Source organism: Rutilus rutilus, assembly GCF_951802725.1.
Source record: "Rutilus rutilus genome assembly, chromosome: 13".
In the NCBI taxonomy this organism is placed as follows: domain Eukaryota; kingdom Metazoa; phylum Chordata; class Actinopteri; order Cypriniformes; family Leuciscidae; genus Rutilus; species Rutilus rutilus.
In genome coordinates, this window is record NC_140218.1 from 3,229,795 (window position 1) to 3,252,699 (window position 22,905).

At 39.3% G+C, this 22,905-nt stretch overlaps 1 protein-coding gene across 4 annotated transcripts in view; it reads right to left on the bottom strand.

Annotated features, from left to right (window-relative positions):
- LOC311302540 (NACHT, LRR and PYD domains-containing protein 3-like) overlaps positions 1 to 21,958 on the bottom strand; it is a 56,992-nt gene extending 35,034 nt beyond the window's left edge. For 2 of the 4 annotated variants that reach the window (XM_084428514.1, XM_084428515.1), the window contains exons 1-8: positions 21,774 to 21,958; positions 21,241 to 21,337; positions 20,902 to 21,015; positions 6,346 to 6,471; positions 5,990 to 6,085; positions 4,057 to 5,793; positions 2,765 to 2,836; positions 2,125 to 2,298 (exon numbers count right to left, since the gene is read on the bottom strand). In XM_084428514.1, the coding sequence (XP_084284640.1) occupies positions 2,125 to 2,298; positions 2,765 to 2,836; positions 4,057 to 5,793; positions 5,990 to 6,085; positions 6,346 to 6,471; positions 20,902 to 21,015; positions 21,241 to 21,290 (2,369 nt within the window). In that variant the 5' untranslated portion in view covers positions 21,291 to 21,337; positions 21,774 to 21,958. The remainder of the gene's footprint in view (positions 1 to 2,124; positions 2,299 to 2,764; positions 2,837 to 4,056; positions 5,794 to 5,989; positions 6,086 to 6,345; positions 6,472 to 20,901; positions 21,016 to 21,240; positions 21,338 to 21,773) is intronic. The other 2 variants (XM_084428516.1, XM_084428517.1) reach the window with 2 other exon arrangements.
- Positions 21,959 to 22,905: the final 947 nt, after the last annotated feature.

Consider the following 22,905-nt stretch of genomic DNA (forward strand, 5'->3'; position numbering starts at 1 on the left):
AATGGCATGTATATGACAGTCCCAATTATAGTTATAAATGCGCATTGCTGTTTGAGCTGCGCACGCTAAAGATAAAGATGATCCCACACACACACACACGTTTTCTCACTCACTCACTGTCCTACACACAATTACATTATGACACGTTACACTATACAGAAGGTGTGTATACTCTAGTTGCTCCCGAGTTCTTGAAGGGATTCAGGACAAATCCATGCACATCTACAGATTTGAGGGCATACATCACTTGCCATTTTTCTTTTGCTGGATGTCTATTGTCTATTTGCATATCAATAAAGAATTTTTTAATACAATGCACATTGAATTTGTCATTTCTACAACTTTTATAGCACTTCAATTGTAAAAATTGTGAGCCTGACATATTACATTTATTATCATTAGCACTCCATGTTCAAAGATTTACTGTCAGTTCATCTCTTATACGCTGCTGCCATCTAGTGGCTGTTAGTTGTAACTCTAAAAGTATGGGGAACTGCTTAATTAATGTCTGTTTATTCATTAATATTTTATCCTTCATTTGCTCTCCAGAAGCCATATTTGAGCACACACACACACACACACACACACACACACACACACACACACACACACACACACACACACACACACACACACACACACATGTAGATTCCTTTAAATGTTAAGAGGAAGATTAAAAAAGAGAAACTGGATCTGTGAATTCTCACAGAATCACAATTGAATTCATATCTTGCTACTCAGTCAGAATCTTATTAACCTGGAGTCCCAGTCTCTGTCACAATAACCATATATGTAATGTTTTAGGCCTATTGGCAGACATCCGTTTAAAATGTAGGCAATGGCATATAAAGAAGCTTTTCTCCATATCCACTTCAGTTTCTCAGCTTGCACTTTAATTATTGATTAGGCTACTTCTGTACTGGTTTGCGCTTGGCAAAGATGTTCAGATATCTCTATGCCTAGTAGACCAACACCAAACGCTCATTAAAAGGGTCCTGTACAGGGCTGTACAGTGCGACATATATCTACAATATAGCCTGCGATTGGTCAAAAAAGAATAATACCATTTTATAATAGATGGATTGACTTTAAATCATTCAGCCTTGCAATTAAAAGATGTGGTTCCAACATATTAAAAGCTGAGCTAAAATCTACAAATAAAAGACGTGCATACGAGCTAGGATCCTCTAGATGCCTATTTATGAAATGTGTTATAGCTATAACAGCATCATCTGTACTTCTATTGCTCCTATAAGCAAACTGAAATTGGTCTGATAGACCACTCACGTCTGTTTTTACAAAATTAATCATAATTTTCTCCAAACACTTCATTATTATTGAAGTAAGTGCTACTGGACGATAATCATTATTCTCCTTACAGCTAGCCTTTTCTGGGACAGGGATAATAGTGGAGCTCTTCCACATAGAGGGAACTGTATGCGTGTCTATAGATTTCTGAAAAATAGGGCACCAGGCTTCGGCCAGCTCTCTACTACAAGATTTTAGTAACCGCCCAGAGATGCCGTCCGGCCCAGAAGCCTTGTTAGGACAGACCTGTGAAAACAGTCTCTCCACCATGTTCTGGTCAATAATTGTTTTAGGATTATCCGATATAGGCAAGGCATCCAGTGCATTTGCCTGCTCCTGTGAGAAGTCTCTTACATCAAATCTACAATAAAAGTCGTTCAGCTCATTTGCCTTTGCAAATCACATTAATAGATCTCACATCTCATCTATCACACTGATAGATCTTTTGGCTGGAGCCATGTTTGTCATATATTTCATAGAATCCCATAATTCTTTGGTATTCATAGTCAAACAATGGGCCTCAAATTTCTCCCTCTCCTTTCTCCTAGCTTTCCTTAGTTTATAATTCAGTTCCTTCTGTACATCTTTCATAGCTGCAAGGTCTCCTCTCCTAAAAGCCATTTTTTTCTGTACTATGCACTCCTTAATTTCCTTAGAGATATAAGATTTATTGTTTGGATATATAGTTATTATTTTTTGGTCTAACACATTATCTAGTAGACCTACACCAAACGCTCATTAAAAAAGTTTTGCGGAAAATCTGTAATGGAAACGCCCCTAGTGACAGTTTCATGTGAGAGTAATGTATGATCTTACCCCAGTTTCTCCAGTTTACAGTGAGGATCCGCCAGTCCAACAGAGAACAGCTTCACTCCTGAGTCTCCTAGTTTATTATCAGACAGATCCAGTTCTCTCAGGTGTGAGGAGTTTGATCTCAGAGCTGAAGCCAGAGCAGCACAACCTTCATCTGTCACACCACACTCCCTCAACCTGTAGAGAACAATCACACACTCTTCACTCTCTCAGATCAAAACAGAAATCTTAGCTTTTCTTGATTGTGTTTATAATTTGTGCAATATCTCTTTTTTTAAACAATAAATTCAATATATCAGTAAATGTAACTGTTATTGTAAGAGATTATGTCTCTATGTGAGGGAGAAAGATTATATGAAACTGATCAAATGGAATACATTGAATACATTACATACATTAAATATAAATGTTTATATGCATACATTACAAATGCATATATTTGAATATAAATCTCACACATACTGTATATCATAAAAAATGGTTAAGTAGATCACAAATCAGGTCAGATAGGTAAGAGCTGAAGTGTGACTCATATTTTTTGTTAAACCATTAATTTATAATGTTTAAGTAAGAACTGTTATAATGTTTAAGTAAGAACTGTTATAATGTTTTAACAGTGATGCTTGTTCTCAGTGTTACTTACCAAGCGGATCTAGTTGCTGTAACCACAGGCATCAGCTTCTGGAGAACTTCATCTCCTGTGTTCTGTGTGCCACTAATTGAAAATAGAAATGATTTAAAGTTAAAGTTAATTATTAATGCTAATAATAATAATAATAATAATAATTCATATCATAAGTAAATAATACATTATACCTTCCTAAATACCCTCAAATAATTGTTTTAATGAAACACTGCTTTATAAAGGACATGTGAAAAAGTGGTTTTATATCTATAACTGTAGAAGCCTCGTATTCAGCCGTCACTGATTAGTCTCTTCTTCTTCTCGTTAGTGTTGCTGTGGCAGGGCTATTAGTCTGCATTTACACTACAACACTATTATGACACATCAGGTTTGTTTGTCCTGTCCGTTGCTATGGTTATCACCATGGAGACATTTAACTCCCGAGTCGGGCGGGGGGGCAAGAAAAAGGTATTTTTGTACCTGCATCAGCAAATTATTCCTAGAAATTAAGCACACGAGTTTGTTTGCTTGTTACTTGCTTATTTACATACTTGTTCATTTAATAATTTACTTAGTTTTATTGTCACAGGAAATGATGCGCACAAAATGTGAATCATTGTCCATCATTTTGCCAGCAACTGGTGATAAAGAAAAATGATGATGAGACATTAATCTAATTTATTTTCTTAATACTTCTCTTGTATAATAATAATATTAAAACTTCATTTAGGAAAAATACTTCCTATTAAATATCTTTATATTAACTGGCTTTTTTATGAATGCAATACAGTGACTGACAGCCGTCTGTGTCTCCCAGTGTCTTACATTATTGTCAGTTTAGTGTTCAGTGATTCATTTACACAGAAACAAAAGATAACACGTATGCCTTCATCTCCGAATACATTATCTGTGTCTTACATTTCATAATGAACGCAGATAAACTCAGTGCCGACTCGTTTTCCATCAGTTCTTTTACATTAATTAGAATGTGTGCAAAGGATTGTGGGAGATTGAAGAACAGGAAGGATATACTTGATGCATCCTTCAAAATGAGCTGAATTAAAGACACAAAATGAAGTCTGTCTTCAAAACATCCTTCAAACTGAGACGGCCTTCAGAGGCGCTTGATGACGTGGCAGTCGAGATATGCAGTCTTACTAGGACACAGCCACGGTTTGAGGAACACACGCAAATGATCTACAATATCCCAGAAATCAGTCTGTGCCCCGTGATTTAAACACCTCTGATCTCTGAGTTTCTCTTTGTTCATAATGTTTTAGACTGTAATGATTGCACTCAGTGTTACTTACCGATCAGTTCTGTCTCCAATTAAGCTGTTCAGGTTAAACTCCTGCACTGTCTCCTCTGAGGACAACAACACAAACACTAAAGCTGACCACTGAGACGAGGAGAGTTTCACAGCACGTAATCCTCCAGATCCTCTAGAGCTCGTATGAGGTTCAGCTTCGTTCACTAGAGAAAGATCACCCAGTTCATTCAGACAGTGAAACAGATTGATGTATTTATCTGGAGAGGGATTCTCACTGATCTTGTCTTTAATATAGTCAGCTGTTCTCTTATTGTTGTGAGAGCTGTTTGCTGTCTGTGTCTTCAGTTCTTGTAAGAGACTCTGGTTAGACTCCACTGACAGACCCAGAAGGAAACGAAGGAAAAGGTCCAGATGCCCATTTTTACTGTGTAAAGCCTCATCCACAGCTCTCTGATGGAGATCCGATAGGGAAACTCTGCCTCCATTAGTTGGTTTGGTAATCTGGTCAAACACATTGATGTTATTGTTGATAAAGGAGAGATGCACATATAGAGCTGCTAGATGTTCCTGAATGCTCAGATGAACAAAGCTGAAGACTTTCCCCTGACACAAGCCCAACTCCTCTCTGAAGATCTGAGTGCACAATCCTGAGTAAACTGATGCTTCTGCCTCATCAATGCCACACTCGCTCAGGTCTTCCTCATAGAAGATCAGGTTGCCTTTCACAAGCTGCAGATAAGCCAGTTTCCCCAGTTTGACAATCATGTCTTCATCTTTCACTTTCTTCTCATAGTCCTTCTCATGTTTGATGTTGGTCTGAATGAGCAGGAAGTGTGTGTACATCTGAGTGAGAGTCTTGGGAAACTTTCCTTTCCGTGATTTCCTCAACATCTCCTCTAGAACAGTGGCTGAGATCCAGCAGAACACTGGGATGTGGCACATAATAAAGAGGCTCCTCGAGGACTTCAGGTGTGAGATGATCCTGTCGGCCAGACTCTGATCACTGATTCTCTTCCTGAAGTATTCCTGCTTCTGTGTGTCACTGAAGCCTCGTACCTCTGTCACTCGATGGACACACTCAGAGGGGACGAGATCCGCTGCTGCTGGTCTGGAGGTGATCCAGATGAGAGACGAGGGAAGCAGATTCCCCTCAATGAGGTTCTTCAGCAGCTCGTCCACTGAGGCTGATTCAGATATATCACACAACCTCACATCGCTCTTAAAGTTCAGAGACAGACGACACTCATCCAGACCATCAAAGATGAACAACACTTTATACTCATCACTGGATATGTCCATTTCTTTAGTTTCGGGGAAAAAGAGATGAAGAAGATCTGAAAGACTGAGAGTTTTGTCCTTCATCAAGTTGAGCTCTCTGAAAGCGAGTGGAAATATGAGCTGGACGTCCTGATTCTCTTTCCCTTCAGCCCAGTCCAGGATGAGCTTCTGCACAGAGACTGTTTTCCCAATGCCAGCGACTCCCTTTGTCAGCACAGTTCTGATGGGTTTGTCTTGTCCAGGTAAAGGTCTAAAGATGTCAGTGCATTTGATCGGTGTGTCCTCTGTTTCTGCTCTCCTGGACTGTGTCTCGATCTGTCTCACCTCATGCTCATTATTGATCTCTCCACTTCCACTCTCTGTGATGTAGAGCTCTGTGTAGATCTCATTCAGGAGTGTTGGGTTTCCCTGCTTTGATATTCCCTCATACAAACACTCAAACTTCTGTCTCAGATTTGATCTCAATGTGTTGAGGACTTCAGCAGGATTAGAGTCATGGCTGTAAGATTAAAATACCACATTATTACACAAGTCAGAGAAGTAAATAGCCATAAATTACAACACTATTTATGGGACACAGAACATCATTCGGTTTCTGAAATGTGTAAATCATTAATCATGTGTGTGAGTGATGTGTGATGTGAATTGCAGCACCTAAAATTAAACAACAACAACAACAAAGTCCTGAATTTTACCTGAAACCAGGAAACATGCTTTCATTAAAGTCTTGTGGTTGAATCACAGGCTTGGACACAGTTTTGTTTTTAACTGGTCTGGATGGAAGAGTTGACCTTAAATCAGAATGAAGAGGGTAAAGAATCAGACACACTGATATTGATGTAATTGTGTCATTAACTGAGTAACAGACCAACAGCTTTTACAGTGTGTGAATGTATTAACAATACAACACATAGAGCTTTACACAAGAGCACAATGATGATCATTAATAGACCCAAACCAGCAAGATTGTAACTCATTAAACTGCTGTATATTAATGACAATTTCATACAAATAAAATACAATAAGCACATCTTTTATAGAAATGATATACCTGAGATCAGGCCGTTTGTCTCCACTCTTAAACTGTAGTGGCGGATCCATAGACCAGTTACTCTTCATAGACACACAGCTGGACTCTGGGTTTGAGCTCTTCTGCTGGACTGAACTGGGTTTAAAACTAAGTAAAATATAAAGAATACAGACTTATAAAAGACCACATAAATGTTGTGTACTTTTGCTTTAATGTCTGTAACTGTTTTGCACTGTGTTTCAAACTTTGATTACAATTATTTTGAGAAATTAACTCACTGGTTTAAAAATGTTAAGCATGATTCAACAATTGTACCAAAGCGACTGAGAAAACCGGTAATATTAGGAATTAGGAATTCAAAGCAAACAAATTGAAATCAACTATAGAATTATAGAATGATTAAACTCAGATGAACATCAACCATGATCACATGACTCTTCTCAAAGGCACAATGGAGGACGAAGGCTCGACCGACTAAAGAGACCAATGTTTAGCTGAGCTTTAAAGATAAACCACCTTACTGTACTCTAGTAATGCTACTCTTGCTGTGAAACATCACTGTTCTGACCAGACACCGTGAAGCTTTCAACAAATCTGAACCCGTATTTATCAAGCCTCTGAGAATTACTCACAAGAACACTGCTAAGAATGGACTTAAGAGTAAAACAACTCTTGGCTCAAAGCTGTGCTTAGAAGTAGGGTTGGGCTATGTCCCCTAAATTGGCAGTTGACGATGTTTACAGTAAAACATCGCGATGGACGATGATATCGTCGTCGGGGGGGGGGGGGGGTTGTGCTACGCTGACCATCACGAACAGAGAGAGAGAGAGAGAGAGAGAGAGAGTGAGTGTGTAGCTACTTCGATTATGTTTATGCCACGGGAATACTCGGCTTGGCATTTTGAAATATTTATGTTTATTTGGCCGTTTAGGCTCGCAACCGAAGACAACTGCTTGTCCGTGTTGCGCTCGGAGCGCGCGCACAGCATCCTGTCAGTAGAATCCAGTTCTCTTTCACGACTTATCGCGCTTTTAATATTTCTTTCAATATAAAGCATATATATATTCATATATATATATAATATATTCTTTCTCATTCATTCATTCATTCATTCATTCATGTTTTATCAGAATTAAACAGAATCGTCAACTGAAATCTGCGCGGATTATCAACAATACGACACATTTATAGGACATAAAGGGTCTCTGCGGCAAAAGTGAAAGTACCAGCGGCCAGCGGGTGAAATGTTTCGAAATGTCTCTTTGCACAGCAAAGCACCCGTTTCAATAAAAGGATATATTAAAGTTTATATAGCCTACTTTTACATTTTCGCTGCTGTTCTAAAATGATTTTCGCCATTAAGTTACCTTTAAGCAGCTGCTTGAATCCCAGTGCAGGAGCTGTAACTGTTAGGTTACCACAGGAACGTAAGCGGTTAGTTTATTTGCTGTGGTGACTCGTGACACTCGCGAACAGCACTGAACACGCACGTCTTCATTTTTTTATCTTTCGTTGGTAAAGGGTGAGAGACCTTGCGAGCCACATGATTTTTGCCTAAGAGCCAGGTTCCTATACCACTGGTGTACACACGAACACGAACTGCCGTGAGACTGGGCTGGTCTGACAGGGTGGGGGGCGTGGCATCACGATGGTGGCTCACCATCGTGATGTCGGTCAGCCATCACGATGGACGATGATATCGTCCATCGGCACAACCCTACTTAGAAGTTAGTTATCAAGCATCTCAGTCGTGATTTAGGTGAAGTGTAGGACTAAATCTTAAGTGTCAGTCTTAGAGATGATTCACAACACTTTGCTGTGCCACAAACGGGATTTTGGATGATGACATAGGCATGGACCAATCACTGAATAGATTTCCTTATTTAAGAATATGCTCAGATAAATTCCCATTGAAAGGTGAAATTCCTAAGAGGAGTTTACATTCAACACTAATAATCATTCAATAAATAATTTTCAAAAGAATACATTGTGATACTCATTGCAGGGCTGTACAGTTACGGAAAGATTGGTCTGTGCGATGAATAAATGCGTGCGATACAGTTTTGTAAACTCTGTTACTTGTGTTTGTTTTCAGACATGATAACAGTCGTTTTATACTTGAGCTTATGCGATATCACCATTTTTGATCGTGGATGATTTAATGTCTCCACGATCTGCTTTTGAAGAAATATGGTAGTATCACATTCTATCAGCTGCAGTTCTGGCGCTCAGTCCCAATACTGTAAAACTCACATCACATGTTAACGCAGCGCTAGAGTTACACTCACAGGACTCTGCACTAGAGATGGCTCGATACCACAATTTTGGTTTCGGTACGATACCAGAACCTAATACTTCGGTATCGATACTAAATCAATACCACAGCTGACAAATAACTAGCCTCAAAATTGAAGTGAGTTGAAACAATTTTATTAAAAAACACTGCTTGAAACTCTGCTGTATCGAATGTGCAAACAAAAAGTACCAAAATGTTAAGAAAAAATAAATAAAAGACAGTCAGGGAACATACAGTAGGTTAAATTTTGATTTTGGGAGAAAAAAACTGAAATGATACAATTAAAATAGGTTAATATCTATAATAATTGATTAATATAGAATAATAATAGAATACTGAAATGACATGTAAACCATTAGCTGTCATGCATCATCAGAGAATTATCAACATTTATAGTATTTATTCATCTTGGTTTGATTACTGTTTGGTTTGTGTTTGGGTTCATATTAGTTTAATGCATTGCATAATGTTAACATGCTAAACATGTATTAGTATGTTTAAATAATAATTACTGATTGATCTAGATTAATAAATGCTAAAATACTGTTAGGTCAGGTTACCTAATGAATGTTGATAAATGTATCTGAAATGTAAAGTGTTATTCTAACATTCATATTAGTAATATCCATATATTACTATTACTCTCTCTCTCTCGGCTGATTCCTCTAGGGGTCGCCACAGCAGCAGTGATGCCATTCATTTTACTATCACTAATACTAAAATTAATATCACTAATCTCAAAAATTATGAGACCTAAACTTCATTGGTTCTAGCGTGTCATGCAAGCACATTTGAGCTCAAAGTAATGCCATATTTCACTCCTACTGCTCTCTTTATTTATTCATTTCGGGCGTGTAGAATGAGCTTCATCTGTTTGATCCATCGTGTTCCTCTGTTGTCACCGTTTGCCGGTTTTGCGTGACCCGCGTCAGTTTGGATAGCGCACTGCCGCCTAGCGGTGAACTTCGAAACAGCAGCGCATCAAATACCGAATTGAGCAAAATTATGATATTGTACCGTTTGAAATATAATATACAGTATACCGGTATTTTTGCAGTACCGGTAAAGCTTTGCCAAGTAAACATTTCATTAGCGTTCTGTTCTGACATGATGAATTCCTGAATGAATCAGCCGTTTGTAGGGCCCTATAATTTCCACGATCGCGGAATTGGCAAATTAATGCGGAATCAAGTGTTAAAGTGTTATTGTGCGGAAGTTTACATATTTGCAATAAAATTCTGTTTTTGTGTGGTGTTTAGTCATTTTGACACGAATACATATTAATAAATGTCATTTTGATGTTTGAAAGTCTCTAGGTTTTGACAAATACAAATATAAACGTAATTTAAAAAAATATTATCGATTTTCAAATACTGCACCTGTCAATACTGGACGAAATATTCTATAGCCTATTTTGCTGTCAACACTGCCGACGTTGTCTTTGCTGTTATATATTTATGTTTAACATGAAGTATAGGCCTTCCACAACTCTCTCCCCATATGTCAAATATATCACCAATGAGGCTTATCATATGTCACCTATCAGCAACAGTGCAGCGTCAGACACGTTTCTGGTGTGTAAAGACATGGAAAAAGCCACGCAAACGCCACGCAGCTGACACGCACCAGAAACACCACGCAGCCAGTGTGTCGCCGGCCTAACTAAGCCCTCAGTACCGAGCCGAGCAGTTCCCACGTGGCTTTTATGTCAAGCGAACTCTTGTTGTGTAAGTTTTGTAAGTTGTCAACATTCCGTTGACTGGAAGCGCAAAAATACATGCACTGACCACCTGTTATCCAAAAGCCATGTGAAGAACAAGAAGTACAATGATAACGCTATTAAAGCCACCATGTACCTCAATACATTTAAGGTCATTCCTTTTTATTTGTGTACATTTTAATCATTAACATTAAAAACACTTTTTACGACTAAAATAACAGTAAAGGGTAAAAAAAAAAAACCTGAATTCCCACAAAATTAAAATGGAAAAAAATGATTTTGCAAAAATTAAAATGGAAAAACGGAATTTGGGAAAAAATAAAACGGATTTTATAGGGCCCTACGTTTGAATGAATCGTTTGAATAAATGACTCAATGACTCGGTCTCCTGCCGCCTCCTACTGGCGGTTTAGTTTCGTGTTTAAAAGTTTCATTCTTTCCAAAATTAATTGTATATTCAAAAAATATTTAAAATAATCTCATTACATTATTTAATGCAGTTTAATTTGATTGGTAACATCCCTTTAGCATCTTATTATTCTATTTTAATTTATTGATGAAATTTAAGAATTTTAAATGAAAGATGACGCATTAGGGAAGTGATTAGGGAATCGATTAGGGATGAGGGAAAAATGCCCTTTATAAAGGTTAAAATATCATAAATATGCCGATTTATATATGTCAAAGCTGACTGAACAGTGATGAGAATATTGATTCAGAATAAATTATATTTACAACTTTTATTTATATTTACAAAAACTTTTTTTTTCCTGGACAAACAAATGTTTTTACTCGGACAAGTGAATGACTGAACTGAGGACAATCAAATGAAAAGGCTTAATGTTGAGACCGGATTAATTTAGTTATTATTATTCTTCATTTATTTACCCATAAACTTGTCTTTAGGAAGCCATACGTTCCAGTGGCAAGAATAACTTTGTGAAAGCTTTGTGGGTGATGGACAGTGTAAAGGACCATTAAATCTCCCTATCTCCGAAGTGGGCCGTCTCCTTTATCTCCAGCCATAGAGGGCAGTGTGGTCATGGAATGCCTTACTAAAAGGGACTCTTACTAAACCTGAGCCAAATGTTAAACCTGAGCTAAAAAACAAAACAAAAAAAATCTTTATTTGTTTGTTTTGGTTTATTAATGTTTTTCGCTGAATGCTTATTGTGACATTGTATTTTTATTGTTGTCTTACAAGAGCGTCAGTTACTTACCTCACATGCTCTTATTTTGAAGTCCGTGAAAGGAAGTTCAGCGGGCGCGCGCGCTGTGTGTATGTTGGCGCACTTTCTATGTGACGCGTCATTCTGATTAAAGCTACCAGGGAAGTGAGATGAGAGTTCTCCAATCACCGAAAAGATAGCTTCAAAAGGGTTTCTTTCTACTTCGTTCTTAGCTCCTGGCTGATGAAGGGCACAAGGTATTGTTTTAATTTTATGTTGTTTGCTAAATTTTGAGAGACTAAAGTGTTTGTTTCGTTTTCGTTGAAGATGTCAGTGGGTCATTAGCATGTGTAAATCAGTGATATGATATGTAGAGTGTGTGTGTTTGATTGTTACTGTCACAAGCAGATCACAGTGTAATATTGCTTCGTTTCTCTTGATTTGAACGTCTGATAGATTGTTTACAGGAAATTAGGCCTTTATTTGGTCATTTCATATATTTTAGGTTTTTCTCTCTGAATTGAGATCGTCAGCTGTACATAAATAATTTATAGTTAATTCAGTTGTCATTTAGTCCATATAGCACTTTAAAAGGAGATTGTTGTAATTAAAACAATTTATAATTCATATTCAGTTTTATTACAGTACATTAAGGCAAGGTTATTACATTAGCCCCTGCTCACTAAAAACTTGAGTTTTCACACTATTTAGGCTACCAAAGCCTATTAGATTGTAAATGTGTATTCTCATGTGTTTATGGACATGTATCATTTGCAGTGAGATGTCTAATGTCTGTTTGTTTGTTTGTTTACTTTCATTTAGCTCTTACGGTGTTTTGGAAGGTGTTTTTTGGGGAATAAAATTCTTCTTTAACATCAGTTCTTGAGAGTGAATCGCATCTGTTCAGCCGGGAATGCTACAGTAAGAGCTTCACCCAGAAGATCAACAGCTTCACCTCATCTGTCCCCCTGTAAAGAAAATGGACGCTTCTGAAAATAACGACCCAGACCAGCAGGTAGATGCGCCTCATAACGGAATGGAAGAGGAGGAGCTTCACCGTTCTGGTCGACAACGCAACCCCACGGAGAAGATGCGTGCATATAAAAAGGAGGAGGCCCTGAAAAAGGAGAAAAGATTGATTCAGCTATACGAACAATGGAAGGACTGTGCTCGCAACACAAGGGAAAAGCTTAAAACAGACGTTAGTGAGAGCCAACTGGTAGCACTTATTAATGCACTTGAGAAGGGAAGAGATGATGTCATGCACGTCTACCTAGAAATTAGAGATTACATCGCTCCTTCCAGTGACACAAGACGCAGAATCGATACTTGTGAAGCTGTGACGAAAGATATTTCAAAGATCATTTTTGACAGAATAGCATGCCTTGAGGACTTTGATCAAGAAAATGTGAAACACAGCCTTCGTGAGTTACTCCATCACGATTATGCTTGCTCTGTCTATGGATCCACAGTCTCACGCACCACATCATCAAGGTCTACAGCTATGTCAATTGCAGCCAAGCGAGCAGACGCAGCAGCTGAATTAGCAGCCAAAGAAGCAGAGTACTCAATTATACAAGAAATTGAAGCTCGAAAGTGTGAATTAGAAAAACTAAAGGCAGAGAAGGATCTAAAAGCAGCTAGAGCGAGACTGCAGGCCTATGATCAAGAAATGGCACAGGAAGCCAGCATTCATAATTCAGACACGAATACAAGGGAAAAGCAGAATGTAAGCATAACAGCGCAACAGCATGTGGTTCCATTTCCCATCCAATGTCCAACCAACATCACAGCAACAAGCCCTACTGACATCACCGCAACATCCTCACCTCCAAAATCTGATATATCGTATCTCGCTCAAGCTGTCCAAGATAGCATAGCCCTGAACAGGCTGCCAACAACAGAACCACCTGTGTTCAGTGGTGATCCTATCCAGTTCATTGAGTGGAAGGCTGCATTTGTGTCGCTCATTGGTGGAAAGGCCATTTCTTCTGCTGACAAGCTGCACTATTTAAAAAGGTATGTTGCTGGGCCAGCTCGGAAGTCTCTTGATGGCATCTTCTATAGGAATGATGACGAGGCCTATAATGATGCATGGAACAAACTGAACCAACGGTATGGACAGCCATTTGTTATACAGAAGGCATTTAGAGAAAAACTAGCCAAATGGCCTAAGATTCAGCCCAAGGATTCTGAAGGTTTCAGAGAATTCTCAGATTTCTTAAATGCATGTCATCAAGCTATGCCTCATGTCAAGGGGCTTGAAATACTAAATGACTGCGATGAAAATCAGAAACTAGTACTCAAATTACCAGATTGGGCAGCAGCACGGTGGAACCGTCAGGTCACGCAGACACTGATAGAGACTCATGACTTTCCAAAGCTTATAGATTTTGTGAACTTCATGTCCATAGAAGCAGAGATTACTTGTAATCCAGTCACCTCCTTCAGCGCTCTTCGTGCCTCTGACCCCACTTCAGAAAAGTGGATCCTCAAGGACAGCAAAAGGAACAGAGCTAACGTCTTTCACATCCAAACAGCTACGGATAACAAACAAAATGATGACAACAAACAAAGGCCACCTAAAGGAAGCTTAAAAATGTGTCTCTTCTGCAAAGACATCAAGCATATGATTCACAATTGTACTAAATTTGTGGCAAAGTCATTAGAAGAGAAACGGAAATATGTGAAGGAGAACAATCTCTGCTATGGTTGCATGAAACTAGGCCACAGTGCAAAAGACTGCCGTCACCGTCTATCCTGTGACACCTGCAATGGTAGACATCCAACGTGTCTACATGATGAAAACTACAGAAGGAAAGCAAACTCTGCACTAGCCTCAAACCAAGATGACACTGAGACAACTACTACTACATCTCACAAAGTAGATAATGGTGAGTCATCCACCAATACTTCAATGATTGTGCCAGTGTGGGTATCAACCGAGAGAAATCCAGCCTCTGAAAAACTTGTTTATGCACTGCTTGACACCCAGAGTGATACTGTGTTCGTCGATCGAGAGCTAAGCAAACAGCTACAAGCTGACTCCTGTCCTGTGAGATTGAAGTTGACAACAATGACTGCAAAGGATGTTGTCATGCCGAGTGAAAGAGTGTCAGGTCTCAAAGTAAGAGGCTATAGCTCCCCCGTTGTCCTCAACCTGCCAACTGCTTATACTAAGGACTCCATTCCAGTGAACCGCACTCACATCCCTACTTGTGACACAGCACGACACTGGAAGCATCTCTCTCCAATAGTGGACAAAATTCCACCTCTGCAGGATTGTGAGGTTGGTCTCCTGATAGGCTACAGCTGTCCAAAGGCTTTGGCACCAAAACAAGTGATATTAGGTGGCGATGATGAACCCTATGCAGTCCATACAGACCTAGGTTGGAGCATTGTTGGTCGCTTGTCTTCACACCATGAATCGCAAAGCTTCAACACCATCTGTCATAGAGTCAGCATTAAAGAGCTCCCCCCAGTGACTCCAGCGGATGTTATTAAGGTATTGGAGTCTGACTTCAAAGACGCTGGTGAAGATAATAAAACTGTCTCACAGGATGACATCCTCTTCTTAACCAAACTGCAGCAAGGCATAAGGAAGAACGACCACGGGCATTACGAGATGCCTCTCCCCTTCAAAGAGAGACCTCACTTCCTTAACAATAAGCAGCTTGCCATCGTAAGGCTCAATCATCTTAAAAGGAAATTACAGAAAGATGAACGGTACAAGCAGCATTATGTAAGGTTTATGGAAGAGGTCATTGAGAGAGGTGATGCAGAAGAAGTGCATGATGAAGGAAAGGATGGAGAGAAGTGGTACATCCCTCACCATGGAGTGTATCACCCTAAGAAGCCAGACAAGCTCCGTGTTGTCTTTGATTGCTCTGCCAAGTACCGGGGAACCAGCCTTAATGATCACTTGCTCCAAGGCCCAGATTTAATGAATAAGCTGACTGGTGTTCTTTTAAGATTCAGAAAACATCCCGTTGCCCTTATGTGCGATGTTGAAAAGATGTTCCACCAATTTCATGTGGAAGAAGCAGATCGAAACTATCTCCGCTTTCTCTGGTGGAAAAACGGAAACTTTGCTTTACAGCCACAAGAGTACCGCATGAAGGTCCATCTTTTTGGTGCAACCTCATCACCTGGATGCGCCAACTATGGTCTGAAACACCTCGCAAAGGAGAATGAGTGCATGTATCCTCTTGGCTCAAAATTCATCATGACAGACTTTTATGTAGATGACGGTGTCACCAGTGTAGCCAGCACAGAAGAAGCTGTCCAAGTAGCAAGAGAATCTCGACAACTGTGTGCCTTAGGTGGTCTTAGACTACACAAGTTTATTTCAAATGACAGAGTTGTCCTGGATAGCATTCCTAGTTCTGAACGAGCCATTGATGTAAAGGCACTTGACCTCAACTTTGATGACACACCTGTAGAAAGAGCTTTAGGGATCCACTGGCACATTGATTCTGACAGATTCAGATTCTCTATTGACCTCAAAGACCAGCCAGCAACACGCCGTGGCATACTATCCACAGTTGCATCACTGTATGATCCACTGGGCATTATTGCTCCTTTCTTGCTCAGTGGAAAATTAGTGCTACAGGAAATGTGCAGAAAAGGAACAGGCTGGGATGACCCCCTTATTAAAGAATTGCAGCCAAGGTGGGAACATTGGAAAGCTGATCTTGAGAACTTGGAAAGGATCAACATACCCCGCTGCTATGTGCCTGCAAACTTTGGAAAAGTCATCAAAAGAGAACTTCATCACTTCTCTGATGCCAGCAACAGCGGATATGGCCAGTGTTCCTATTTGAGACTTACCAACGAAGAAGGAAACATCCATTGTGCACTTGTTGCAGGTAAATCTAGAGTTGCTCCCATTAAGGTTCAGACTATTCCCAGACTTGAACTCACAGCTGCTGTCGTCTCAGTTGCCATGAGCAATATGCTCAAACAGGAGCTGGAATATTCAGACATAGAAGAGCACTTCTGGACCGACTCCCAAGTGGTTTTGGGATATATTAACAACGAAGCACGCCGCTTTCACACGTTCGTAGCGAACAGAGTGCAGAAGATACACCTCAGCACTACTTCTCAACAGTGGAGATATGTTCCCACCAATGAAAACCCTGCTGACCATGCGTCAAGAGGTTTAAATGCTAGTGAGATTCTTACGTCCAATTGGTTGACGGGGCCAAAATTCTTATGGAACAAGTATATACCTCCTGTTGCGGATATTGACACAGCACTAACAATTGGAGATCCTGAAGTAAGACAGGCTCAGACACTGAGTGCAGAAACAGCAGAACTTAAGCATCAGTGCCTCTCAGACCGCTTGGCAAAGCTGTCTTCATTTTCTGGAGCTGTGCAAGCTGTGGCTCGCCTCGTCCGCCGAGCCAAAGGAGATAAGTCCAGAAATCACAGTACAGTAGCTGAACGACAAGATGCTGAACGCATCATCATTAAGGACTTGCAGAGAAACACCTATTCAGAGGAAATCAAGTTCTTGAGAAAGGGGGCCCAGCTGTCACCTCGTAGCAAGCTGTATCATCTTGATGCCTTCCTTGATCAAGGAGTACTCAAGGTGGGAGGAAGACTTTGTGATGCGCTCCTACCTAGTTCAGTCAAGCACCCAGTTGTCATTCCTAAAGATCACCACATAACAAAGATGATAATCTCTCAATGTCATGAGAATGTCAAGCACCAAGGAAAAGGCCTCACAATAAATGAGATCAGATCACAAGGCTTCTGGATTCCAGGAATGAGCAGAACAGTAGCATCCCATGTGCATCACTGTGTGACATGTCGTAAGCTCAGGAGACCAACAGAAGAACAAAGAATGGCAGACCTCCCTTCAGAACGTACAAATCCATCCCCGCCATTTACATACTGCGGTATGGACTGCTTTGGTCCCTTTGCCACTAGACAGGGTCGGAAGGAACATAAAAGGTACGGCCTCATCTTCACATGTTTCAGCTCCAGAGCTATTCATATAGAAATGCTAAATGACATGTCTACAGATGCCTTCATCAATGGCCTGCGCTGTTTTGTTGCATTACGGGGAGCAGTGCGCCAAATCAAATGCGACCAAGGCACCAACTTTGTAGGAGCAAAGAATGAACTGAGAAATGCTCTAAAGGAAATTGACACTAATCGTCTGACAGTGTTCTTAGCTGAGAAGCAGTGTGACTTTGTCCTAAATGCACCCCATTCAAGTCATGCAGGTGGGGTATGGGAGAGACAAATCAGAACAGTGAGAAATGTTCTTCGCTCAACTCTCTCACAGTCCTCTGACAGACTGGACGATGCATCACTGCGGACATTCTTCTATGAAGCTATGGCGATTGTTAACAGTAGACCACTCTCAGTTGACAACTTAAACGACCCCAAGAGCCTTGCACCTCTCACCCCAAATAACCTGCTCACTATGAAATCCATTCCAGCACTACCACCTCCAGGCAGGTTCGTCAGAGAAGACATTTATGCAAGGAAAAGGTGGCGTCATGTTCAGTACCTTGCAGAGCAGTTTTGGAGTCGTTGGCGTAAGGAGTATCTATCCAACATTGCCACCAGGCAGCGCTGGCACACAGCAAAGAGAAACCTGCAAGTGGGAGATATTGTCATGGAAAAGGCTGAAGATCTGCCCAGAAATGAGTGGCGGCTGGCTAGAGTTACAGAAACTACTACAGATAAAGACGGGCTTGTGAGACGAGTCAAGGTATGCCTTGGTGACCGGAATCTGGGGAAGGATGGTCGTCGACTCCACAAGCTGTCTGTCATTGAACGCCCAGTACAGAAGCTGATCCTGTTGCTAGAGACCATCTAGCTGCTTCTAAAAACAACCACGTGTATCCTTTTTATCATATTACTTAAATGCTGATATACATTCACCATAGTATGGACACTTTGTCCGTTTCTGAGTTAAAGGTAACATTTTTATTTGAAAATCATTCGTAATTTATAGTCCTTGACGTTATACAAATCACTCATGATTTGGTGGGAGTGTAAAGGACCATTAAATCTCCCTATCTCCGAAGTGGGCCGTCTCCTTTATCTCCAGCCATAGAGGGCAGTGTGGTCATGGAATGCCTTACTAAAAGGGACTCTTACTAAACCTGAGCCAAATGTTAAACCTGAGCTAAAAAACAAAACAAAAAAAATCTTTATTTGTTTGTTTTGGTTTATTAATGTTTTTCGCTGAATGCTTATTGTGACATTGTATTTTTATTGTTGTCTTACAAGAGCGTCAGTTACTTACCTCACATGCTCTTATTTTGAAGTCCGTGAAAGGAAGTTCAGCGGGCGCGCGCGCTGTGTGTATGTTGGCGCACTTTCTATGTGACGCGTCATTCTGATTAAAGCTTCCAGGGAAGTGAGATGAGAGTTCTCCAATCACCGAAAAGATAGCTTCAAAAGGGTTTCTTTCTACTTCGTTCTTAGCTCCTGGCTGATGAAGGGCACAAGGTATTGTTTTAATTTTATGTTGTTTGCTAAATTTTGAGAGACTAAAGTGTTTGTTTCGTTTTCGTTGAAGATGTCAGTGGGTCATTAGCATGTGTAAATCAGTGATATGATATGTAGAGTGTGTGTGTTTGATTGTTACTGTCACAAGCAGATCACAGTGTAATATTGCTTCGTTTCTCTTGATTTGAACGTCTGATAGATTGTTTACAGGAAATTAGGCCTTTATTTGGTCATTTCATATATTTTAGGTTTTTCTCTCTGAATTGAGATCGTCAGCTGTACATAAATAATTTATAGTTAATTCAGTTGTCATTTAGTCCATATAGCACTTTAAAAGGAGATTGTTGTAATTAAAACAATTTATAATTCATATTCAGTTTTATTACAGTACATTAAGGCAAGGTTATTACATTAGCCCCTGCTCACTAAAAACTTGAGTTTTCACACTATTTAGGCTACCAAAGCCTATTAGATTGTAAATGTGTATTCTCATGTGTTTATGGACATGTATCATTTGCAGTGAGATGTCTAATGTCTGTTTGTTTGTTTGTTTACTTTCATTTAGCTCTTACGGTGTTTTGGAAGGTGTTTTTTGGGGAATAAAATTCTTCTTTAACATCAGTTCTTGAGAGTGAATCGCATCTGTTCAGCCGGGAATGCTACAGACAGGGTTTACATTAAGACAGGAGTATGCCTTAATCTAGTTAATCGTGCATTTCTTTTCTTTTATTCCACAGCTGATGTGTGCAGTTTTTTTATTGCTTGCATTAAAATAATTTTCTCTTGTTTTGCTTTTTAAGTGCAGTCTTTTTCTTCTGCCATTCATGCTTATCAGCTCCATGCAATCTTAAGCTTTTCTTGGTTCAGCTGCACACAGTCTGAAAAGGGTTTATGGCAGTTTGATAGAATAAAAGAGCCTTTCTAAGAGCCATCGTTTAAGCTGTTGACTTTTCTACCTTGAGAAAGAACGTTAAACGAACAACCAATGATGAACCATGAATCAAACCAACCACTGGAGTCACATGGACTATTTTAACAATGTTTTTACTACCTTTCTGGGCCTTGAAAGTTGCAATGACGTTGCAGTCAGTGGAGGGACAGAAAGCTCTCAGGTTTCATCAAAAATATCTTCATTTGTGTTCTGAAGATGAACAAAAGTCTTACGGGTTTGGAACGACATGAGGGAGAGTAATTAATGACAGAATTTTCAGTTTTGGGTGAACTAACCCTTTAAGACACTTTGAGAAGCTTGATAAATACAGGCCCTGAACCAGCAGTTAAACAAATCCACTTTTAGTCATCCTAACAACAAACAGAGCGGTGCGTGATGGAGCACATCAGAGCAGCATCAAGAATATCAAATACATTGCAGTGAATCTCTTATTTGCATCTTAAGTTTATTGCCAATAATAATGACATGTTTGCGAAAGTGTAGAACTCGGTGAGCTAGCACAAAACAAAATCTTCAGCACAGCGACTCATTTAAACGCCTCTGATTGGCCGATGCGTTCAACAGACATGTCTGTGATTGGCTACAATGCTCAACGCTGCAAACGCACGTCGTAAGTATCTTTAATGCAAAGGGAAAAATATAAATAAAACTGTAATATGCACTTTTCATGTTAATCGCAGCTGCTGTAATCTTGTTCACATTTGTTTTTCTGATTAATTGTTTTGCTCTATGAGAAAGACAAGGTAACAAAATATTTGGGGCTTTACTAAAAACATTCGGGGCTTAAGCCCCCTTAGCCCAGCCCTAGCGCCGCCCCTGCACCTACTCCATTATATAAAGGTGGAAAAGATCTCAGCTTACATTTACTCGATGTCATTGCTAGTATTAGACTGACTGACTGAGAAAAATGATGATTCTAATTCAAAAGTGTCGAACTATAAACACATCTTTTATAGAAGTGATATACCTGAGATCAGGCCGTTTGTCTCCACTCTTAAACGCTATTGGCGGATTCATAGAGCAGTTACTCTTCATAGACACACAGCTGGACTCTGGGTTTGAGCTCTTCTGCTGGACTGAACTGGAACAGAGAACAGATTCAGTTTAATCCTTTAGATTACTGTGAATACATTTATCCTGCATCAAAAAGTACTTTGAGGAAACAATTATCTTTTTACTGAATATTTCATTTTAGTAAAAAAAAAAGGCAAAAAAATCTTCTTCGTCTTTGATCTGTTTGTGTTTGTGTGTGTGTGAAGGGTTGGAGGTGTGGGGGTAATGGTAATGTAATGTTTGTTGAAAGTACCTGCATCCTAGAGAACAATCTCCATCTCTGGATCCTTGTGAATCAGCCATGATGAAGCTGCAGGAGAATCTGATGAGTTTGATCTCCTCCACTGACTCTGAATGAAGAAACATTCACACACTAAATTAAATGATTAAATTAAACAACCTTCATAATTGAGCTGAACATATCTGGAGTGTGGGAGAAAAGGATCATGTGACTGCGTTAACTCGAGCTCACAGGGCCTTTTCACACACACAAGTCGACCGTTGATGTTCGGGTGAAAAAGAAAACAAACCCCGACACACATCGACACACACTGATCCGATAAAACAAGAAAAAAAAAACGTGTTTGTTGACGTTTGTGTGAATTGGCCTATGTATGTTTACACATAAGCTAAACTTCTGGAGAATCACAAACATCACGAAACACAAAGGAAACATTGAAGTGAAAAGGAAAAAAAACCTTTATTTAAGGTTTCATATCAAACAATCACGTAAAATATCCTCCAGAGATTCATATTAATATGAGAAAGGCACACATTAACACTCACCTTGATCAAACTTTTACAAGATACAGGATCTCAAATCCTCCAGCTTTAACATCATAAAACTACACTTCAATCCCTTTATAATGGTTGATAAACACTTTGATGTTCTGTTTTTCCGTGTCGTATTTCGCATTTCTCCTGCTTAAAATGGCGACAGGAAAACTTACTTTCACTTTCTATTTGTGACTAGAGAGAGAGAGAGAGAGAGAGAGAGAGAGACGCAAACAGAGTATGGCAGGCGATCGGGGTCAAAAGTCTTTATACGAAACGCGTGATTTTGACCACAACACTCACAGCAGCCAATGAAATTGTTGTATTTGAGACTATATTGTTCTACCTACCTTGATTATATTTTCTGCTATATTTGCTTATTTATTCAATCCAGACAATTGGTTGATGAAAAATGTATTAAAATTAAGATTTATACAAAACGAAATTCACTTTAAAGAAAGGTTTTCTACTAAACAAAACTTAATGAAGTGGTCAAAATCATGTCTGACCCATTCCATATATTGCGCATCCTATCTTACTCGTGCTGTTCACTTTTCATAATCAACATACATGGAAAAAAATAACATTATAATATTTTAACAAATATGAAACTAAATGCGCTTTTTGAATGGCTACAACAGTATAGTAGGCCTACAGACTCTCTATTTGTACAAATTGCTGCACATTCATTTAATTCTGAATTTTGCACACACAAGTTGAAAGGCATTTGTTCAAATCAAGTTCACGGATAGGCCTAATTTATTAATCATTATGATACTAAAATCATAACAAAGTAGGCTATATGTACAAAAAATCAGATGAGCGCAGAATATGAACGCAACGTTTAATTACACATTAAGCATTTTCCTCCCATAGAAAACCATTATAAGAATGCTTAATGTGGCTTAATGCAGATTAGAATGTCCCCTTATTATGTCGAAATAACGAGATATTATGTCGAAATAACGAGTAATGATGTCGAAATAACGAGTTATGATGTTGAAATAACGAGATATTATGTCGAAATAACAACTTCTTATGTTGGAATAACGAGATATTATGTCGAAATAACAACTTCTTATGTTGGAATAATGAGATATTATGTTGAAATAACGACTTAATATCTCGAAATAACAAGATAAGT